This window comes from Euprymna scolopes, chromosome 35 (genome assembly GCF_053919585.1).
Source record: "Euprymna scolopes isolate OS-2025 chromosome 35, ASM5391958v1, whole genome shotgun sequence".
NCBI classification, from domain to species: Eukaryota; Metazoa; Mollusca; class Cephalopoda; order Sepiida; family Sepiolidae; genus Euprymna; species Euprymna scolopes.
This window is the reverse complement of record NC_136516.1, coordinates 32,103,862-32,124,807: the sequence shown is the minus strand read 5'-3', so window position 1 is coordinate 32,124,807 and position 20,946 is coordinate 32,103,862. Positions and strand designations below refer to the sequence as shown.

The 20,946-nt window shown below is 36.4% G+C and overlaps 2 protein-coding genes across 2 annotated transcripts in view; one reads left to right on the top strand and one right to left on the bottom strand.

Moving 5' to 3' along the window:
* LOC145259795 (rotatin-like) overlaps window positions 1-9,936 on the bottom strand; it is a 149,247-nt gene extending 139,311 nt beyond the window's left edge. The window contains exons 1-4 of the mRNA XM_080117560.1: window positions 9,772-9,936; window positions 5,341-5,528; window positions 2,311-2,497; window positions 1,409-1,558 (exon numbers count right to left, since the gene is read on the bottom strand). Coding sequence (XP_079973686.1) covers window positions 1,409-1,558; window positions 2,311-2,497; window positions 5,341-5,528; window positions 9,772-9,829 — 583 coding nt within the window. The 5' untranslated portion in view covers window positions 9,830-9,936. The remainder of the gene's footprint in view (window positions 1-1,408; window positions 1,559-2,310; window positions 2,498-5,340; window positions 5,529-9,771) is intronic.
* Window positions 9,937-19,735: 9,799 nt separating this feature from the next.
* Window positions 19,736-20,266, top strand: LOC145259600 (SCAN domain-containing protein 3-like). The gene has a single exon (XM_080117255.1). The coding sequence runs from the start codon at window positions 19,736-19,738 to the stop codon at window positions 20,264-20,266; it is 531 nt and encodes a 176-aa protein (XP_079973381.1).
* The last annotated feature ends 680 nt before the right edge of the window (window positions 20,267-20,946 follow it).

Here is a 20,946-nt window from a genome sequence, read left to right as displayed (position 1 = left end):
TGTGTGTGTGTATATTCAGCTAAAACTTGAAAATATAAAACAGCCATGAAATTGGTATTTTTATGATCAGCATTACCCTGGATTTATAATATCTAAAATTTAGAAAATATTATTTATTCTTTAATCCTAAACTAGCGCAGATTTCCTTGGTGGGAAGAAGGATATGTCTTTCAACAATTAACTCAACTGATTATTTTTCAAGGAGTTATTTCCCTTATGTAAACTCATTCCTTGAAGAATTTATAAAAGTGTGTGCATGTCCAAACAAAGGAATAGGTTGAGTATAGAAGAGAGAAGCGGGGAAAGGAGGGGAAACCACTAACACTGACTGAAGAATTAGTTACATTTGGTACGCTTAATCCTGCAGGTTGAGTTTCTAATATCTCCATGAAACTGAAAGTTGATGATGGAATATCAAACTAAGTAATGTATGGTGTCACTTGATATCTCTACTATTATATAAAAATCACTGTGTGTGAGTGTGTTTGTGTAAGAGCTGTTAGTTCATTCCTTATAGGTTTCAAAACGGCTGAGTCTTTTGCAAATTTCACACAAAAGTAATTTATATGTCTGGCAGTGTTCTTAGATATGTTTTATTCAGAAATTTGTCAGATAAGTATTGAAAATCGAAAAACTTTGATCCTAAAAATAGTCTTTCTTTCTTATAGATAGAAAAGAATTTTTATAGGGGAATATTTTAGGTTGCACCAGCCAAAGGAAATAATAAAATCTCAACAAATAATTTCTTATTAGAAAAAAAAAACAGATTTATTGACATCTGGAAATAAAGCTCAGTGGAAGTGCATTCAACTACAGATCAACTGATTTTGTGTTTAAGCCCAGGTGTACCTCACCGTTTTATTTTAATTTTTTCTTATTAACGAGTTTAATTTATGATAAAAGAAGAGGTACCATTTAAAATCACTGCAAATCATTTCTTTGTTTCATATTTTAAAACTAAACATTAATCAGAAGGGAGTTTCCAGGGCATTCATCGTCAAGCCCATGTGTCAGCTGACATGCTATTGTAAACAAACCCAGACAGAATTTAATGAATTACATTATGATTATTATTTATTTTATTTTTTTTGTGAATTAGTCCAACGGGAAAATTATTCCTTGTAATATATAATATTCATTAGAAAATTGATTCTATAACAATACATACGCAATCTGTATAAATTAAAATATCATGTTTAAGTGTATTGTACGACCGAGCAACGCCAGGTGTCTAGCTAGTAAAAAATATACATGCTCATGCAAAAGTAATTGAGCTCTCTAGTTTTAAATAAAACAGTTTAAAATGGAGTAAAGATATGTGACCTCACCAACCCTTATTGCATTTAATTTTTGTATAAATTTCCTGAAAACAGCAAGAAAATATGACCAAGAGAAACATAATTGATACCTGAAAACCTGCTGAATGAAGCCGAAAGAACAGAAGATCTATCATGAGCTGGATGAGGATGGTTGGCGTCAAGATTGACTGGAGGTGGAGCTGCGGTACCTATTGGGTCACCACCACATAGTGCTGGGTCAGTGGGAACAGTTTCAAATTCTAGGAACAAAAAGATTACATAAAAATCTTTTTAAAAGAATAAAAGAAAAAAAAGGAGAATAATATAAAGAATCTTTATTACACAAAAAGGTGCTTATGCAGTTTAGAAAAGATAAAAAATAAGATAAAAAAGAAAATTGGTTAATTTGATCAAGTAGTGTTTTTTTTATACAGACGAAAATCAAATTTTACCAAGACCCATTGCAACGCAGCCATCTTGGCAATTTCAGCTAGGAAGAGGAGGGTGTCAGGGGAGATAACTCTTTGTCAAAACGTACATGAAGTTGTAATAATTTTATTAATACATTTTGAAACGATTTTTTAAAAGTAAAAAAAAAAAAAAACAAAGAAAAAGAAATATTTAAAATTGTTCAAAACTAAAAATAATCTTGTCAAATTTTGGCAAACTTCAAGAATTAGATGACGTTATCTTCCTTGGCACACCCCTCTTTGAAGCCGAAATTGTCCAGAAGGTTGCGTTGCGATAGGTTTCAGTAAAATTTGATTTTCCTCTGTAAAAAAATAACAAAAAAATTTACTTGATCAAATTAAATTATATTTTTTTTTACGAGAACTTCCTTCCACATTCCATAACAGGTATCTTTATCTTTGTTTTTAATATCTTTGCTAAACTGCATAAGCACCGACAAAAAAATGTAAAAAAAAACCCAAAAAAAACAAAACAGGAAGAGGTAAAAACGTCTAAATAATCAAAATTATTTTGTTTCAAATGCTTAAATTATTTCACTCACGTAGATTTGACTGTTGATAAAGGATGTAATTCGCTCCGTTTTGTCGAGAGTCAAAGTCGGGCAATTTCATTAGATTGTTAAGAATCTCATCGATCTTTAAATGCAACGTGGCTGCTCCATCTAAACGAAGATGCGTCAAAAAGTCAACCGCGCCAACATCTCGTAGAATTTCAGCAGCGCCAGAATGCTAAATAATTCAAACAAAAACTCATAAAAATATTAACCACATCATCAATGTCAAAGTTCATTAAATAAAAATGATATTCTTAAAACGTTCAATAAACAACCAAGTTCTCTCCAATTCTCTCTCTCCTCTGATCTTGAGCACGTAGTACAATGGGGAAAGGAGTGGCTGGTTACTTTTAATGCATCTAAAACCAAGCTTCTCTCTTTACATCATCAACATTCTAATCCACATCTGGCATCAATTGAAATGAATGGCTCTCGTCTTCAGGAGGCCTCAAGTTTTGACAAGCTTCTGGGCTTGACCATTACTCCTGATCTTAAATGGAACACGTACATCAAATCTGTTGCCAAGGCCGCTGGAAAAATGGTGGGATCTTTCTATCGATCCGATAAATATCTCACTGCTGATGCTATTCTCTATCTATATAAGAGCCAGGTACGTCCAAGGATGGAATACTGTTGCCACATCTGGGCAGGAGCTGCTAGAAAGGACTTGTCCTGCTTTGATAGAGTTCAAAATAGACTTCGTAGCCTCGTAGGAGATGTCCTTTTCTCTTCGCTGCAACCTCTATCTCACAGAAGAGATGTTGTGAGTTTGTCTCTGCTTTATCGTTATTTTCATGGAAAGTGTTCAACTGAGCTTCAACCTATGGTCCCCCCTCACCAAACTTCCACAAGAAACACTCGTCTAGCTGTAAACACTATCAATAATTCCCCCCACTCTTTATCTGTGCCTAAACCTAAACGTAGATTCCATGAACAAAGCTTCTTTCTTAGAACTGCACGCATGTGGAATTATCTTCCGTTTTCCTGCTTTCCGGCTGACTACAATATGGTTGTGTTCAAGTCTAACGTAAATAAGTTCTTGATGAGCCGTTCCATATAAGTTATCAAATTTACCAAATTTTCATTACTAATGATTACTATATTGTCCAATTTCTACTGTACACTCTTTAACCCTTGTCCTTGAGTGGCCTCTTGGCCTTGATAATGTGGTGATCCTATGTAAAAAAAAAAACAAAAAAAAACATGTTTATTTGATCTACGCATTAGCCATAAAAATGATAGGTGCTTGTGCATTATAATTGGACATCAAAAATATTCATTTGAAGTAAAAACATTATCATGCAATTATGTGTCATGTGGAAAGTAGTAAAAACTAGCAGGGAGGCCCAATGCTGCCAGGAACTGAATGAATGTTTCACTCCCATACTTTTACTGTCATTGAAATCGGCGAAATCACCCATTTTTCAATCAAATCGCACTGGGAAAAAGCTTCATATACCTCCCCATATTGATTTAGTCCACAATACAGTGTAGTATACATTGCACTGTAGAGAACCTACTGTTGATTTTATAAAAAACAAAACAAAAAAAAAATAAAGTGCATGATTAAAAAAAAGGAAAACAAAATGAAAATAAAATGACTCCCGGGCAACACTGGATAGTTAAACCTAAAATAAAGAATAAAAATGTTTAAATGTATTGAAATGATTACTTAGCCAGATTATAACTAAAATAGCAAAGATACCTACGCTTTGCATGGGAGTTTGCTGTATGCTGGTGTACCCATTTCGCGGGCAATCTTGCAGTAAGTGGATGTTGTAAGAGCAACTATTTCTTAAGGTGTTTAAAATTTTTTAAACTTTCTCGTGAAGTGACTGAAATCCAACCATGAACTTTAAAGCAAATAGGTTATATCAAAGTTGACACTTATATTGTTACACATAAAAATTGAAACAATTACAAAGAATCACAGCGGTTAACATTTATTTAGTATCACAAACACATTTTTATCAAAGATATACCTGCGCTTTGCACAAAACTTTACTGTGTGCTTGGGTCAAAGTTAAGAGATACGGTGCAATAAATTTTAGCCTATGTTAAAATCATTAAAACTGGTTGGGGGATGGATGGAAGAGGGTGACCTGATTTAAATTCACAAACAAAGTTGGCTGGCGCCATGGTGGATTGTGGCGAACCCTAACTTGGTGTGCATCATTCCTAGGTGGCGGAGTTTTATTTTTTTTATTTTTTTATTTTTTTTTTTACATGGGTGTCACCACTTATCAAGGCCCAGAGGCCACTCAAGGATAAGGGTTAATAGGTATACATTAGTCATTGTGATTTAGTAGTAAACAGTGGGAATTTTGTAACTTGGATTACTTAGGGGGACGATTCAATTAGAACTTGTTCACATTGGACTTTTTCTTTTTTTTTTCATAGGTATCACCACATTATCAAGGCCAAGAGGCCACTCAAGGATAAGGGTTAAAGAGTGTACAGTAGAAATTGGACAATATAATAATCATTAGTAATGAAAATTTGTTAAATTTGATAACTTATATGGAACGGCTCATCAAGAACTTATTTACGTTAGACTTGAAAACAACCATATTGTTACCCCGTTGTGAGGAGAAGGGGGGGTCTATCTCTGCATATGGTTGCAATCAGCGAATTCATGGCTCTGTCGACAGGATGAACTGAGAATCGAACCTTGGTTTGTTAACATTTCCACAAAATTCTGAAGGTAGATTCACTATGGGTGAACTCATAAATATACGGCATAATCGTGTTGATGTATCGGATCCCAATATTTTATCGAAGTTAGGAATTGTTGATTCTGTTCAATACTAAAAGGATGGATCTGAGAGGAAGAGGGATAAATAAAGACCTGGCCAGAGGTAGCTTAGTTTGGAAGCTAATTTCTCTAAAAGCCGTCCAACACATGTGATCCACATAAAACAAACATTTAAATATGACGCTGAATTATGATTTATTTGTATGATTATTTTTTTTAATTTGTGCAGTAAATTCTTTAGATTTTTCTTTTTTTTTTTTTACCTGTGACAACCGACACATCAGCTCAATCACTTCCAATTGTTTTGGAGCATTTGGGAAATTGAACCATTCCAGAAGTCGGATGAGAAAGTGCTTCTCTTGGACCAGATCATGGAGAGACAGCAACTTATGGTCGAGTTTCCCAAGTATATTTTTTAGGGCCCGGACTCGGATTTCTTCAAGTTCATGTCCTGAAAAATAAAAAAAATCTATATATATATCTAATAGTGACCGTGTCTGTCTGCGTGCAGAACAATCTCTGCCAAACTACTTTGTCAATTTTTGCTCTACAGAGTTGAAATTTTATATATAGGGCATTTGGACCTGTAGAGCAAATTTGATTTGGCTTTTAGCTAGTAAAACTAGTTGCTAAGGGGTCAAAATAAAAAAAAATATAAAAAATTGAACTTGGCAGGTGTAAGTCGACTAAACATGTTATTTCTATGTATGCGCAGATATACATTTATATTTTTGGCAACATTGTTTTTTTAAGTTTTGTATGCATATAGATTTAACCCAGATGATAACAAATAATGCTTAGAAGGCTATATGTTTTGGTTTCAATTCTAGCTGATCGCACTCGAGTCATATTTTTTTAAACTTTTGAAATCACTACTATATATTGGGTACAATATAATAATCAATAGAGAATTGTCTCTATAATAATAAATATGAAATTTTCAGAAATTAAAATATCATATTTAAGCATATTTTATGACTGGGAAAAGCTGGGTGGTGTTTCAGTATATATATATATATATATATATTTATTTATATATAGTAAATACATGAAAACAATATTTAAAAAAATAAATCTATATATCTATAAAAGTGGAATTATGTGTATGTGTATACACTTCCCTACCAAACTACTCTGTCAATTTTCAGTCTACAGACTCGAGATTTGACATAAGGGGTATTGAGATTTGGAATAATATTTTTAATCGGTTTTTGGCCAGAAATTTGTCTGTCTAGAGGTCAAAGTTCAACGATTTGACCTTTGAAAACTCTACCAAACTCCTAATTTGGGTCTAAACACTTGAAATTTTAGATGTAGGTTACTTGGACATGGATGAAACTTTATAATTTGATTTGAGCCCAAAACAATAAATGTTAAAGCGTAAAAATTGGGGTCAAAGTTTGAAAAAAAAAAAAAGAAAAAAAATTTGACCTTTGCAGTCTCTACCAAATTACTCAGCCAATTTTTGGTCTAAACATTTGAAATTTTACATAAAGTGTATTCAGACATAGGGCAAGCTTTTTAATTGGTTTTTGGTCAACAACTTGGCTGCCAAGGGGTCAAAATTCAAAAGCTTTGACCTTTGCAGTCTCTAGCAAACTATTCAGCCAATTTTGGGTCTAAACATTTTAAATTTTACATAAAGGGTAATCAGACATGTAACAAGCTTTTTAATCAGATTTTGGGCGAAAATTTGGCTGCAAAGAAGTCAAAGTTGAAAGAGTTAACCTTTGCAGACTCTATCAAACTCCTCCACCAATTTTGGGTCTAAATTTTAGATGTAGGTTACCTGGACAGGAGTCAAACTTTTTAATATATATATATATACATACACATAAACTTATGAACAGTACATAGGGCCCGAGTAGAGCTGGGCTAAACTGCTAATAAATAAATAAATAAATAAAAATCGATATTTTATGATCAGTACTAAAAAAGTACTTGTTTTAATTAAATTCTTGTTTTCTTTTTATAGGATAATTTTTTGTAGATTGTATTAATAATCAGAGAATCACAGGATCTATTCAATAAATTACATCAAATATATAAACTAGCAGGGAAACCTGACGCTGTCCAAGATTGAATGATGATCAACGAATGTTTCACACGCTAGTGAGTGCACTTATTGAACCATACTATATATAAATGGTTTTATTGTTTTTTAGTCGATCATATGTGAACGCACTGAAAAACTTGTGTGCTTGTTAAAATAGAGTCGACAGTTCGTTTTTTTTTTTTAATATGTCGTTTTAAGCAAAAACAATATTACGTACTTAATTATCATAGTAATATATCCAAAAATTACGAAAATTCATTGAGTAGAACAACTACTATTGTGTTTTTAGTAAAAACAAGTCTATCGCTATAGGCTACAAATGTCGGTGTAATCTAAATCTTGAGTAGCGAGTTCTGTCCCCTGTGTGTGAACTCCTCAATGTCTACTTTATAACATCTAAGAAAAAATGCAATTTTACCAAATTTTCCATAAAAATTACTTTTGCCTATAAATAACTTTATACTCGATAAATTTTTGTAATTTTTGGATGTATTATTATTTTCGACATGACAAGTATGTAATATTGTTTTTGCTTAAAACGACATGTTAAAAAATCAATCTGTCGACTATCTTAAATATCAAAACTGGTCAGAAAGAAGACACCCAAAGGCAATTATTTGTTATGGTACTTACGCAAAGGTACCGTGCTGAAATAATAACGCTATTATTTAGAAACCGATTCTTAAACATGGGGGGGGGGGATGCTTTTTAACTATTCTGTACTTTCATCTAACAACTAAATAAACGAAAGATAGGGGAAGCACTTGAAAATACTATAAAAAAAAAAAAAAATAGCACAGTACCTTCTCAGCATAAATACCATTTTTTTTAAATTTCAAATGGGGGATCAGGTTTGTACATAAATTAAACGTAAAATGGTCATCTATTTCCAGGCTATTCTAGAGTTTTAGAGTCGTTCGTTAACTAAATTTTTTTTTTTTTTTTACTATACGAGATAAATCCTGTGTAAGTTTATTTTGTCTACTTTTTAGTTAATTACACGCGGTTTTATGACTCTGCCACTCTGACTTAGGGTTAGTGGTAAAAAAAAGTGGTTAAGTTAACCACTGGTTAACTGTCCTAAAAAGTTTGAATGGCCGGTAATGGGAATATTTTTTACATTAAACTTATATACGAAACTGATCTCTCATTCTAAAATCTAAATTATTTTTCTTCTGTCTTTTTTTTTCGGGTGTTCACACGTAATCGCCTAAAAAAGTAGTATTTGTATTTTTTGCATGCGTGTATGATAAAACATTTGAAATAATTGTTTATAAAGTAGCCAGCGTTCGTTGCTCAGAAGTGAAAGTTTGAAAATTTAAAATTGTTATTGCCTGATCATATAATTATTAAGTGGGTAATTTTTAATCACTCCCGTCTTCAATTAATTGATGTCCTGAGAACGATTTTGGTGTTTGGAGTAATCCCAAATACACACAGACAAGAACTCTAACATGCATCCTATTGACTTTGGAACGGGAATGGTCCGAGAAAAGTACCATTAAAGCTTTCAATCTTTTAAGACATGGGGAGTTCCAAAGAAATAACCTATTTGACAGTTTAAAGACTTCCAGATTCCTTTCACTTTTCAATAGTAGCAAAAGCATTTTGGGTTTGTATTACTGTACACATAGATTCGAAAAAGTTGTCAAAAAACAAATATATAACAAATAAATGTTATCAAAGGCAAGATAAATTACTTTTCTACCAAACTGGATATAATTTTCGTGTTTTTATTCAATTTAACATGTTTATTCAGCTCAAAAAGCATACAGTGTTTATCGATGTATTGGAAAATTCAAAATGGCGGCCGACTCTCTCTCTTTAACACGGTAAGTTCGGGAAAAGATGTTATAAATAATAAACTAGACAAAATACTATTAAAAAAACACCGAATATATATCAAGTTATGTCACGGTAACATATATTGAGCAAATTTCTAACAGTATTTTGTCTAGTTTATTATTTATTACACCTTTTTCCGAACTTACCGTGTTAAAGAGAGAGTCGGCCGCCATTTTAAATTTTCCTATACATCGGTAAACACTGTATGCTTTTCGAGCTGAATAAACATGTTAAATTGAATAAAAACACGAAAATTATATCCAGTTTGGTATAAAAGTAATTTATCTTGCCTTTGATAACATTTATTTGTTATATATTTGTTTTTTGACAACTTTTTCGAATCTATGTGTACAGTAATACAAACCCAATGGTTTTTTAAATAATAACGTTATTATTTCAGCACAGATCACTGTCTGCATGAGTACCTAATAACGTTATTATTTCAGCACGGTCCGTAAACTGCAGAAGTTCCAAAAATTAAAATGGCTACCTTGTTTGTGAAGAAACCAAAATGCATTCTGCAGGATTCAATTTTGCCATTAAATTGCTTTTATGTGATTTTTCTTAATATTGTTTAAAATGATTGTTTATAAGTTTTTAACAATTTTACATTATGGATCTTTAGCTTTTTTTTTCCCCCAAAAAATTTAAATTAAAATTTGTCATAAAAAAGAATACCCTTTAAATCTTTAAAAATTCAGTATGTAGCCAAATAAAAGCGTTGCCGCGAACGAAAATTGTTTATGTAAATACAATGACGACTAATTTCGGTTTTTATTTGTAAAAGACTCACCAAGTTTATCAAATATCCTAGATAGGTTTGTATCGTCCTTTCTCGGTGGAGCCGACATCTTCAATCATGTCAAACGTGCGCCAAAAACAAAAAATCGGAGCTGTTTCAACATGCTTCAAAACATCCGCCGTGGATACGAACATAAAAAAATAAAAAAAAAGCAAAACATGGAAGAGTTCCAACCAGGAAGGGCGATAACTCTCATCGCACGCGAATGACCTCCTTTCTCGTTACCAAGGTGATAAGGAAAACGCTTAGAAAATTTAATAAATCTATCTAGTCTATCTACAAAAAATGAGGATCCTTTTGGCCAAGATCAAAGTGTAGTATCTGTTCTTCAGATGCTGCACTTCCATTTCTTGTTATCTTTCGATGGAGGAGCAGTCCTTCACGACTGAGACAATTTTTATTTTTGTGCCTTTTCTCCACGTTAAAAAACGACCCTTGTGTCTAACTCTGTCCCGCATTGTAAATGGGTAAACAAATGAGGATCTGTGTGTGTGTGTGTGTGTGTGTGTGTGTGTGTGTGTGTTTGAGAACACTTCTCAACCTATATACTCAACGAAATTTGATCCTAAAGACTTGAACTTTGGTATATAAGGTATTCAAACATGTAGAAAATTTTTAATAGTTTTTTTTTATTATCAGGAAAAGGAGCTGCTAAGGGGTAAAAATTAAAAAATTGGTCTCTAGTGTGCGTGTTATGCATGGAGTTGAATGCAGCACAGATCACTTCTTGGTATGCGGGAAGTTGAAAATTTGTATAAGGAGGAAGTGTAGGTCGGGTGGTTTTAAGATTCCCAGGCGGGTTGATGTGTCCAGGCTGGCTGATCCAAGTGTACGTGAAAAGCTTTGATTTGTAGTTTATTCTACTGATTTTGATGGGTCATGGGCACATTTAAAAAAAAACACTCTATGAAATAAGTATGGATGTCCTTTGCTATCACAAATCTAAACATCAGGATTGGTTTGATGATAACGATTCTGAAATTACTCAACTCTTAAGTGCTAAAAATGAGTTGCATCATAAAATGTTGTTTGCCTCTAATGGAGGTCAAGAGTCCCTCCAACAGTCACTTAAAACAAACAAAGGTCTTCTCCAAAAGCGACTCCGACAAATGAAGAATCAGTGGTGGGCTAAACTCGCCAACCAAATCCAGATGGCTTTTGAACATAAAGATTTCAAGCGCATGTACCATTTGCTTAAAAAAGCTTTTGGTCCTCAAACACTATCTACATCTCCGCTACTCTCCAGTGATGGAATTGACCTTATAAAGGATCCTAACAAGATTCTCCTTCATTGGATAAGCATTATTCTGATCTCTTTGACAACCCCTCTAATGTTGATGAGGATGCCATCAATGAATTTTTATCACAACAGAAGCTTATCCATGAAATGTCTGAGTTCCCATCTGAGAATGAAATTAGAGATGCAACGTTGGAAGGGCTCCAGGGTTTGATGGTATTCCTGTGGAAGTCCTCTTAAATGGGGGTGACAAGCTTGTTCATGAAATTCTTCATCTTATCACTGATGTTTGGAAGGGTGTTCCTGTCCATCAGGATTGGGTTGATGCAATTCTTATATTACTGTACAAGGGAAAGAGGTCCAGGACCGTCTGTGGAAGTTATCGGGGATAAGTTTATTGGAAGCAGTTAGCAAAGTATTTTCCAGAGTTCTACTCAATAGATTAAGTATATTTGTCCATCCGTCATTCCAGAAAGCCAAAGTGGATTTCGATCAGGTGGAGGAACCATCGACATGATCTTCTCTGCTCGGCAGTTGCAGGAGAAATGTACTGAACACCGTGTTCCGCTTTATCAGATTTTTGTTGATTTGACTAAGGCTTTTGATACGGTGAACAGAAATGCCCTATGGATAATTCTGGGGAAGTTGGGATGCCCACCTCAATTTCTATGATTACTCAGGGAGCTCCACACTAATATGAAGGCTCGCCTGAACTTCAATGGATGCCTATCAGAACCCATCTCAGTTGACAATAGTGTGAAGCAGAGTGATATCCCAGCACCTACACTTTCTTCTATTTATTTTGCAACTATGCTTCCTATGCCTTTAAAGACTGTTTTCTGGGTGTTTATTTGCGTTTCAGAACCACAGGTAGGGTCTTTGATCTTCGTCATTTTTATGCTTCTAGAAGGACCTTTCAGCACCTGGTTCGTGAATTGCTTTATGCGGATGACACCGATCTCGTAGCCCATAGTGAGAGGAATATGCAGGGTATCATGGATCTGTTTTCAGGGGCCTGGGCGTCTTTTGGGCTTACTATTAGTCTTAAGAAGACTAAGGTCATGTTCACACTGGTAGTTTGTATGTGGAACCAAATATTTTTGTCAACAACTAAAGACTTGCTGTGGTTGACACATTTGTGTATTTGGGTAGCACTCTTGCCAGAGACAGAACCCTGGATGCTGAGGTCTATAGAATACAGCATACCACTAAGGCTTTTGGTGGCTTAGAGAAGTATAGTATAACTCTTCATACAAAGATCAGTGTCTATCAATCTTGTATTTTACCATCCCTGCTTTATGCTTCTGAAGCCTGGACAACTCATGGTAGACACAAAAGTTATGGAGAGAGTGCACCAGAAATTCCTGAGACACATTCTGGGCATCAGGTAGAGCACTTTTATACCTGATATGGATATTCTCATGCGAGCTGACGTACCTTGTATCGAGAAGTTGATTATATGCAACCAGATGAGGTGGGCTGGACATCTGACAAGGATGGACGATGAGAGATTGCTAAAGTGCCTGTTCTACGGTGAAATTACACAAGGAAAGCGTCCACAACATAAACCTAGGAAACGCTTTAGGAATAACATCAAAGATAATCTTAAAGCTCTTGGTATTGATGTGTTCAGTTGGGAAAGTGCATCCAATGATCATAAAAAGTGGCGCTCCTTGGTCTATCATGGCTGTGATAGCTTTGAGAAGAAAAAATATGAGCATGCAAAAATGAAGCGTGATATCCGGAAGAAAAATCTGTCAGATCTATCAGATCTGTCGGAGGCTTTCGTGCAGAACCACATCTGTGATTTATGTGGTAAAATGACTTTATCCGGAGCTAGCCTAGCTAGCCACAAGCGATCACATGGAGATCAATCTTTCTTTGATGGGGAAAACACTGCGGGGCACAAATGTTCTGTTTGCTCTGTGGTCTGTAAATCGAGTGAAGGCCTGAAGCATCATATGAACGTCCACGGTAGAGCAGCACCAGTTGGAGTCCCTCAATCTCAGCTTAAGTGTGACCTCTGCAACAGACTGTGTGACTGTGTAAGAGCAGGGATGGTCTGAAGAGCCACCTTTTTTCCCACAGTAGATAGAAATTGATGCATCTTAATCACATCTCCACAGGTATATATATATATATATATATATATATATATATATATATATATATATATATATATAATAAAAAACAAACTAAAAATAAATAAATGAATAAAAAATTCAAATAAAAAAAAATAACAATATTTCAAAAATACATGAAAATGAATGAATAATCAGCAATAAAGCAAGGCAAAGATGGTCTTCTTCTGTCAAGAAGTGACAATATAAAATGTTTTTGACTTGTGATGGGGGTAAATATTTATTTTATTTTGCAAAAATAAATTTTTACAAATAAAAATGTGGCACAAGGCAGAAAAAGGGGGATGGGGGTTAATGTCCTAACTAACATAACGTTAACTTAACTAGATTCTTACACCAAAATACCAGAATCACTCTGTGGACATTCTACTTAAAACCCGAAAATTACAACTATATATACATGATGTGGGGGGTGGGGGGGGGGTCGGGGATAAAAATCTTATTTACAAAAATCGAATGAGAAATATACAATGATAAAAAGTGGTTAGTAAAAAGAACCACCTCACTAATAATTGTGGCAGGTAAAAAGTTTTGTCAGTCGAAAAAATGTAGGGCCCACGAAAACTAACTTTATTAAAACACCACAAAAATGGCTTACATCACTGGCAAAACAGTCTATCTGTCACCTAATGGGGCCGAGATTGGGGATTATCGAACCAAAAGCGGGAGAAAAAAAAAAAAAAAAAACGGGGAGGGCGATGGGACAGGGAAAACCAAAAAGGGGATTGGGACGATGACAACATGCATACTCTAACTAAGTTAAAAATCGAACAAAAATGCCTAACTAGCTTATTCTAGGAGGTCCGATGCATGTCTATGTTTGATCAGGTCACCCAAAATCCTTAAAAAACCTAAGCAATTCAAAAAAGGAATTCAAGACTAGCTCCATTCACTCTACACAGTCGCAAAACTTTCACCCACCTGTCGTTGAAATTCACAGGAGCGAGTTTCACCTTCTCCAGCTTAATTCGCATCTTCAATCGATATTTGAAAATGAGGACAAGCTGGGGAGCAGCGAAGGTCTCATCTCCGTAAACCTCCTTCTGTCGCGTCGTCCAAATCACGCCTCTCATAACTGCTAGCAAACACAGAAAAACATAGCGTTCTTCTTTCTTCATGGTTGGTAGCCAGTTGCAGCACGGGGAAACCGACTCCAGCACAAAAAACCGCCCGCTCAGCATGCGAACCGTGAAGCCTTCAACTAACTCACACAACGGTCGAACTATGGCGCAGTGGAAGAAAGCATGATCAAGGTCTTCCTCCCAATCTCCGCATCGGACACAATTAGGTGTCTCCATAAAACCCGCTGCATAAAGTGTTTTGCCGACCTAAAGGGCATTTCGTATTACCAGCCAGGTGAGTGATGCCTCGTAATTATCGAAGCAGCTCAACCCAGGTGCCCAAGGCCATATTAAGTGGCGCTCCTCCTTTGTAAAACCGAACTCCTCAATCTTTTCGTCTCAAACGGATCCCCTCACTAAGGCCTGATATAGCACCTTGCGAGACAACAGTTGGGTGTCAGAGAGGCTTTCTTTGACCCGTAGAAGAAATCTCAAGGCCTGCCGACACTCGCGATAGAAAGGGCACTCGTTTCGGGGCAACTTGTGTGCCTCCCCCTCAGCCGAATGCATACTCTCCAAAGCCTGAAAGGCTTTCTTAGTGTCTTCTATCCAGAAGACACCGTTTCCCTCACTTGGTGTACACATTCGATCCAGGTATATCAGCCTAAGAGTGTGTCTACGTATTTCCACACTAGGCATACCCAGACCGCCTTCAGACGGATGCAGGTAACAGACCTCCCGGGTAACCATGGCTTGCTTTCCGCGCCACAAGAACGTGAAAAGAGCACGCACCAGATCAACTAGTGTGGTCTCCAGGAGTGGAAGTACTGATAGATGGTAAAGGATCAGGGAGTAGATATGAGAATTGCATACCTCCGCCCGACCTTTCAAAGACAGATTTCTCAAGGCCCACAAATGAGATACGACCTTGACCGCTTCCAATACCTCCGACCAATTTTTCTCCAGCTGGAGACCGGGGCCAAACCAGACGGCGAGTAGCTTGCATGGCCCATCAGTCCAACCAAAGGGTCCCTGAAGGGGCATACCCCTCCAGGCACCGATACGTAAGCCAATAGACTTAATGTAGTTAATTATGGCCCCTGTGACCTTGGCATATCGACTTGTTTCTATGTCGACGACTCTAATCTCAGCACTGCTCGTTACAAGCACAGTCATGTCGTCAGCATAGGCGGTATACTTTACCGGGGTAGAGCCACTCGGCAAAGTAATCTCGCGAAGGACTGGATTCACCCGAAGCTGGCACAAATATGGCTCAAGCGCCAGCACATACAGCATTGGGGATAACGGACAACCTTGACGGATCGATCTTGTTAACATGAAGGGTTTCGACCTCACCCCATTCACTTCTACCATAGCACCGGGGTTGGCATACAAGAGGCAAATCCAAGAGCGAAACTGGGGACCAAACCCAGCCGAGTGAAGAACAGCCTCTAGGTAACGATGGTCTACTCTGTCGAATGCTTTGGACTGATCTAAATTGATCAGCGTGGCTTCTGTGTCGACTTTTTCTACGATCAAGCATATCGCGTGCAAATTATCTTGAATCGTCCGGCCCTTAACAGAACAAGTCTGTTCGGGACTTATTAGATGGTGTAAGACAATCTGCAGACGATTTGCTAAGATCTTGGCCAAAATCTTTAACTCTGTGTGTAACATTGTTAAGGACCGGAAATTACCTATCCCATCCCCTCCATTTTTATCTTTGCGTAGCAATTTAATGATTCCCCTGGTAAAGTACTGAGGTATGCACCCGTTCCTAAACCAGGAGTTAAAAAGTACTGAAAGTCTCTAAGGAGCACACCCTGATAATCACTTGGAATGAAGTGAGTTTCCTGTATACAACAAATCCACACCGAGGCGTTGAAGATCACGTGCAACTCGAAGTTTACGAGAGGCGTCCCTCAACCCTCGGACATTTAAACTAGCTAATCTTAAAGAAGCCATCTTGAGTTACTTAGGGTTGGGAATCCTGATCAAACATAGACGGTGTCAAGACACCGACAGCTGTCCCCATGGATCCAGTGGTCATCTCAGTAGTGATTGACCCGTCAGGGGACAGACCGCCGATGTCAAGAGGAAAGGTTAGCTTTAAGGCCCTATATAATGATGGGTGCATTTTTATAGGGACCCGCCCAACACATGATTTTCTTATTTCCATAATGTCAGCATCGTTGAAAAATGCCATTGGAGGGAAGGCTTTAAACACCGTATTAGCCTCCTCCATCATAGTCCATAGTGCAGCTGCCTCTTCTCTTGGTTTTACAACAGTTAAAAGTCTTTTTGCTTTTGGAAAATCCTCCGGATTGGACACGTCTTTTTTATTGATTGTTTTAAAAGCTAAAAGATTTTTAAATTCTTTTTTCTTATGAGCTTTTATGATGTTTTCCCTTTCGTTTAGAGGGAGGGTGCATGTCAGTTTTCATGGGGGAAGGGGGAGGAGAGTTCCAGGGCGTGCTGGCTGGTGTACTGAGGGGGAAAGGTTTAGGACTTCTTGTTTTTTTTAACAGGGGAGCCTAAAGGGGTCAGTTTTTTTTCCCTGGCAGTGACTGTGGATTTTACAGGGGGAGGGACTTTAGCTAGCGAGCATTTTTCCTTAGGAAGGGGATCGGGTTTCTCAGGAAAAAGAGAGTCTGGGAACGGGATTGTTTTCCTTTCTTTTTTCTTCTCTTCTGCCTGTCTCTTCTCATCCAGGGATTCCTTTAACTTAAGGAGTTTCTTAAATTTGTTGCCCCACCCCCGGGTCTTTACTAGTTCTAATTTCTAGTGACTGCGCATAGGTTTTATGTGGAGATTTTCTTATTGGGACGAGTTTCCATTTGTCTTTTTTTGGGGATGCGTTTTCAGTATTACATATTTTTTCAAATTCATTGAGGAAAATTCTTTTTGCCTGCACAACTGTTTTTTTAATAGGTGTATTTTCATTTGATGAATCAGGGTCTGTAGTTTTGGGTAGTGCATGTCCCACTACATGATTTTTTGGGTTAGGTTTGTTCGTAGACTGTCTTTTGGGACACGTATATGTAAGGTGTCCTACCTCTCCGCAAATCCAACATGCCGGCCTTCTTCCAGCAACAACGATGGGTAGTTTGTCTCCTGCAGCTTCTATATAATATGGTATTTTAATAAATGCCTCCTCATTAAGGAGGATGTCAAATGACCAAACTCCGTTATAGTGGTCCACTGATATCCCTGTAATGTCTCCAAATTTCATGAGATATGCCGCTAGGTATTCTCCTCGGACCACTCCAGGAACCTCAAATATAGACACTGTGGTCCTCCTTCTTCCCATATATTCCATTCGGAGAATGTTGTCTGTGGTTATAATTTCGTTTTTTGAAAGGGCAACGCATTCATCCTCAGATTTAAAGAAAGCCGCCCATGTATTGTACCCTTTTGTTTTTGTGATCCTTTCGGCTCTCATGCCTATAGTTCCAATCAGTTTAGTGACCGTGTCTTTTGTCGAACAGATTAACTTTTTGGTCTTACGGTCAATTATGAAGAGACGGATTGTCCTTTTGGTAAATTCTTTGAGCCTCAGTTCCTCTAAAATAATTCCATTTTCTGTGACAACCTTCATACATTTCCTTGCTTCAGTCAGGAATTCTTCTACATTGATTTTAACCGTTGGAGGTTTTTTCCAACCTATGTTATCCTCTTCCATTTTGGCTTTAGGAGAATCCGGCGGCTCATAGCTGGCAGTTGCCATGGCTGACGAGTAAAACAAACAAAAAGTCTGGCTCCAAAAAAATTGACATCGAAGGAAGAGACGGGAAAAGCAATAACAAATTTAACAGGGTAATAACAAAGAAGATAACAGTATTAATGTAACGCGCAGAATAATAATCAATATACGTACCAACAGACGTGTGGATTCACCAATCATTTTTATAACCAACGGCTGTGCTAAACAACCAATCAAAACGTCGCAAAATTATTATAAAAATTGTCGAATTTTGGATTCAATCAGTTCGCCATTTGCTATGTCACGGACCGCATTTAATTCTTCGCCACCATCTTGGTTACTGATCTGAACTATGCCACCATTTTTGTTCAACATAATATCTCAGAACTTAAGAGGTTAACTACGCGACGGACCGCATTTGATTCTTGGTCGCCATCTTGGTTACTGATCTGAACTACGCCACCATCTTTGTTCAACACAATGTCTCAAAACTTAACAACCATGTATATATGTATAAATATATATATATATATATATATATATATATATATGTTTTTTTTTTCAGACATCCCATGGCTACTCCAAGTAAAAAGAAGTACCGACAGTACTCCGTTGAATATTTGTCTTACGGATTTATTCCAGCACCACATAATGAATCGAAACCAATGTGCCTCATATGCATGGATGTACTTTCAAATGATAACATGAAACCTTCTAAGCTAAAAACCCATCTAGAAAAGAAGCACACACGAAAGAAAGATAAACCAGTAGAATACTTTAAAAAACTTTGTGATGATTTCCAAGCTCAAAAAACACAGTCTCAAGTGTTTAATAACAAAGTGAGTAAAATGAGAGATGGTTTACTGGCATGAAATATGAAATTAGCAAAATAATAGCAAAGGCAGGAAAACCTCATAATGTTGGTGAAACAGTAATTCTACCAGCAGTGTCTGTTATAATTTTGTTAGTTATGAAACAAAATGCCAGTGAAATTACTAATTCCATCCCTTTAAGCAACTCTTCTGTGTCATGACGCATTGATGTGGCAGAGGATATAGAAGAACAAATGATAGCCCATTTGCAAGTGAAACAGTTTGCGCTTCAACTTGATGAATCCACTTTAAGAGATAATGAGGCCATTTTATTAGCATATTTTAGATTTAATAGTGATGAAGGGCCCAAATAGGAAATGCGTTTTGCTACAAGTCCTGTGACAGACACAAAACGTGAAACGATTTTCGCTGAAGTTGTTACTTATTTCCCGGAAAACATTTTTCCACTCCAAAATATAATTGCTTTTGCTACTGATGGTGCACCTTCGATGGCAGCCAGATACAAAGGTTTTATTGCACATTTAAAAAAAGCTGTCCTGTAAGTATTTTGTATTCACTGCGTGATACACCGTCAACACTTACTTGCAAATAAAATGAGTGCACGTCTGCATGAATGCCCTTACTGTCGTAATACAACTAGTTAACCATATTAAATCAAATTCTCTCAGAGACAGCCTTTTGCATGAATTATGTAAGCAAAATGGAGAAGAGTTTGAGTGGCTTGTATTACATACAGAGGTGAGATAGCTATCAAAGGGGAATTGTCTTCAGCATTTAATTGCATTTGGGATTCTATTGTTTCCTTTCTTGCTGACACACAATTTGGAGAACAACTGCTTGCAAATAAATGTGATGTGTTTTTCTCACCAGATATATTTGAAAAACTGAATTCACTTTATAAATAACTCCAAGGAAAAGATTCTGATCTGATATCTAGGAAAAGTGTTATTGCTGCTTTTCTGAGGAAGCTACAGTTGTATATGAATAATATCAGGTGTCATGCATTTGCCCAGTTTCTTTGTTTGGCCTCTGTTAGCAGCGATTTGCAAGATAACGATCTTGCATTATATGCTGAATATTTGGAAAATATGCATGCAGATATGCAAACTCGGTTTAGTGACCTACTTGTGATGGTTATACCGACTTGGGTTTCAATTCCTTTCAAAGTTAATGTTGCCGATATAGATATATCTTTGCAAAAGCCTCTCATTGAATTACAAAGTGATGAAATTATGCATGCAAAATTCAAAGATGGAAAGTACAATGTATGGAAGATAACTGATGTTGCCACAAAGTACCCTTTGCTCTGGGATAAAGCACAGCTCTACATTATTGCTTTTCCAACATCTTATCTGGTTGAATTAGGATTTAGTCGTGTTTCTCAAGTGTTATCAAAAGTTTGCAATAGACTTGACATTGTGAAAAGAGGAGACCTTCGACTATCATTAACATCAATGAAACCAGATATAAAGAAACTTACCGAGCAACATCAACCAAAGGGATCTCACTGAATAAAAATGCCTATCTCTTTTTTTTTTTAAAATTACACATTCCACTTTTTTTTAACTTGTGATGGGGGTATGAGACGAATGGATTCGCTAATCATTTTTATAACCAACGGCTGTGCTAAACAACCAATTAAAACGTCGCAAAATTATTATAAAAATCGTTGAATTTTGGATTTAGTCAGTTCGCCATTTGCTACGTCACGGACTGCATTTAATTCTTTGCCGCCATCTTCGTTACTGATCTGAACTACGCCGCCATCTTGGTTACTGATCTGAACTACGCTGCCATCGTTGTTCAACATAATATCTCAGAACTTAAGAGGTTAACTACGCGACGGACCGCATTTGATTGTTGGTAGGCATCTTGGTTACTGATCTGAACTAAGCCGCCATCTTTGTTCAACACAAATGTCTCAAAACTTAACTGTTTATCAAAAATTTTAACCAGTGTACATAAATGCTGCAGTGAATTCATTGAATTCTTGAATGACTGAAGAGCTCTGATCTCCATCGGCTTGACCATGGAAGAAACATTGTAATATTGTAATGTAAGATATTGGTAAAAAATTATATCACTCTAATTTAGATTATTATTATTATTATTATTATTATTATTATTATTATTATTACTTATTATCATTATTATCATAATTATTATAGTTGTTGAATAGTTGTTGCATTAA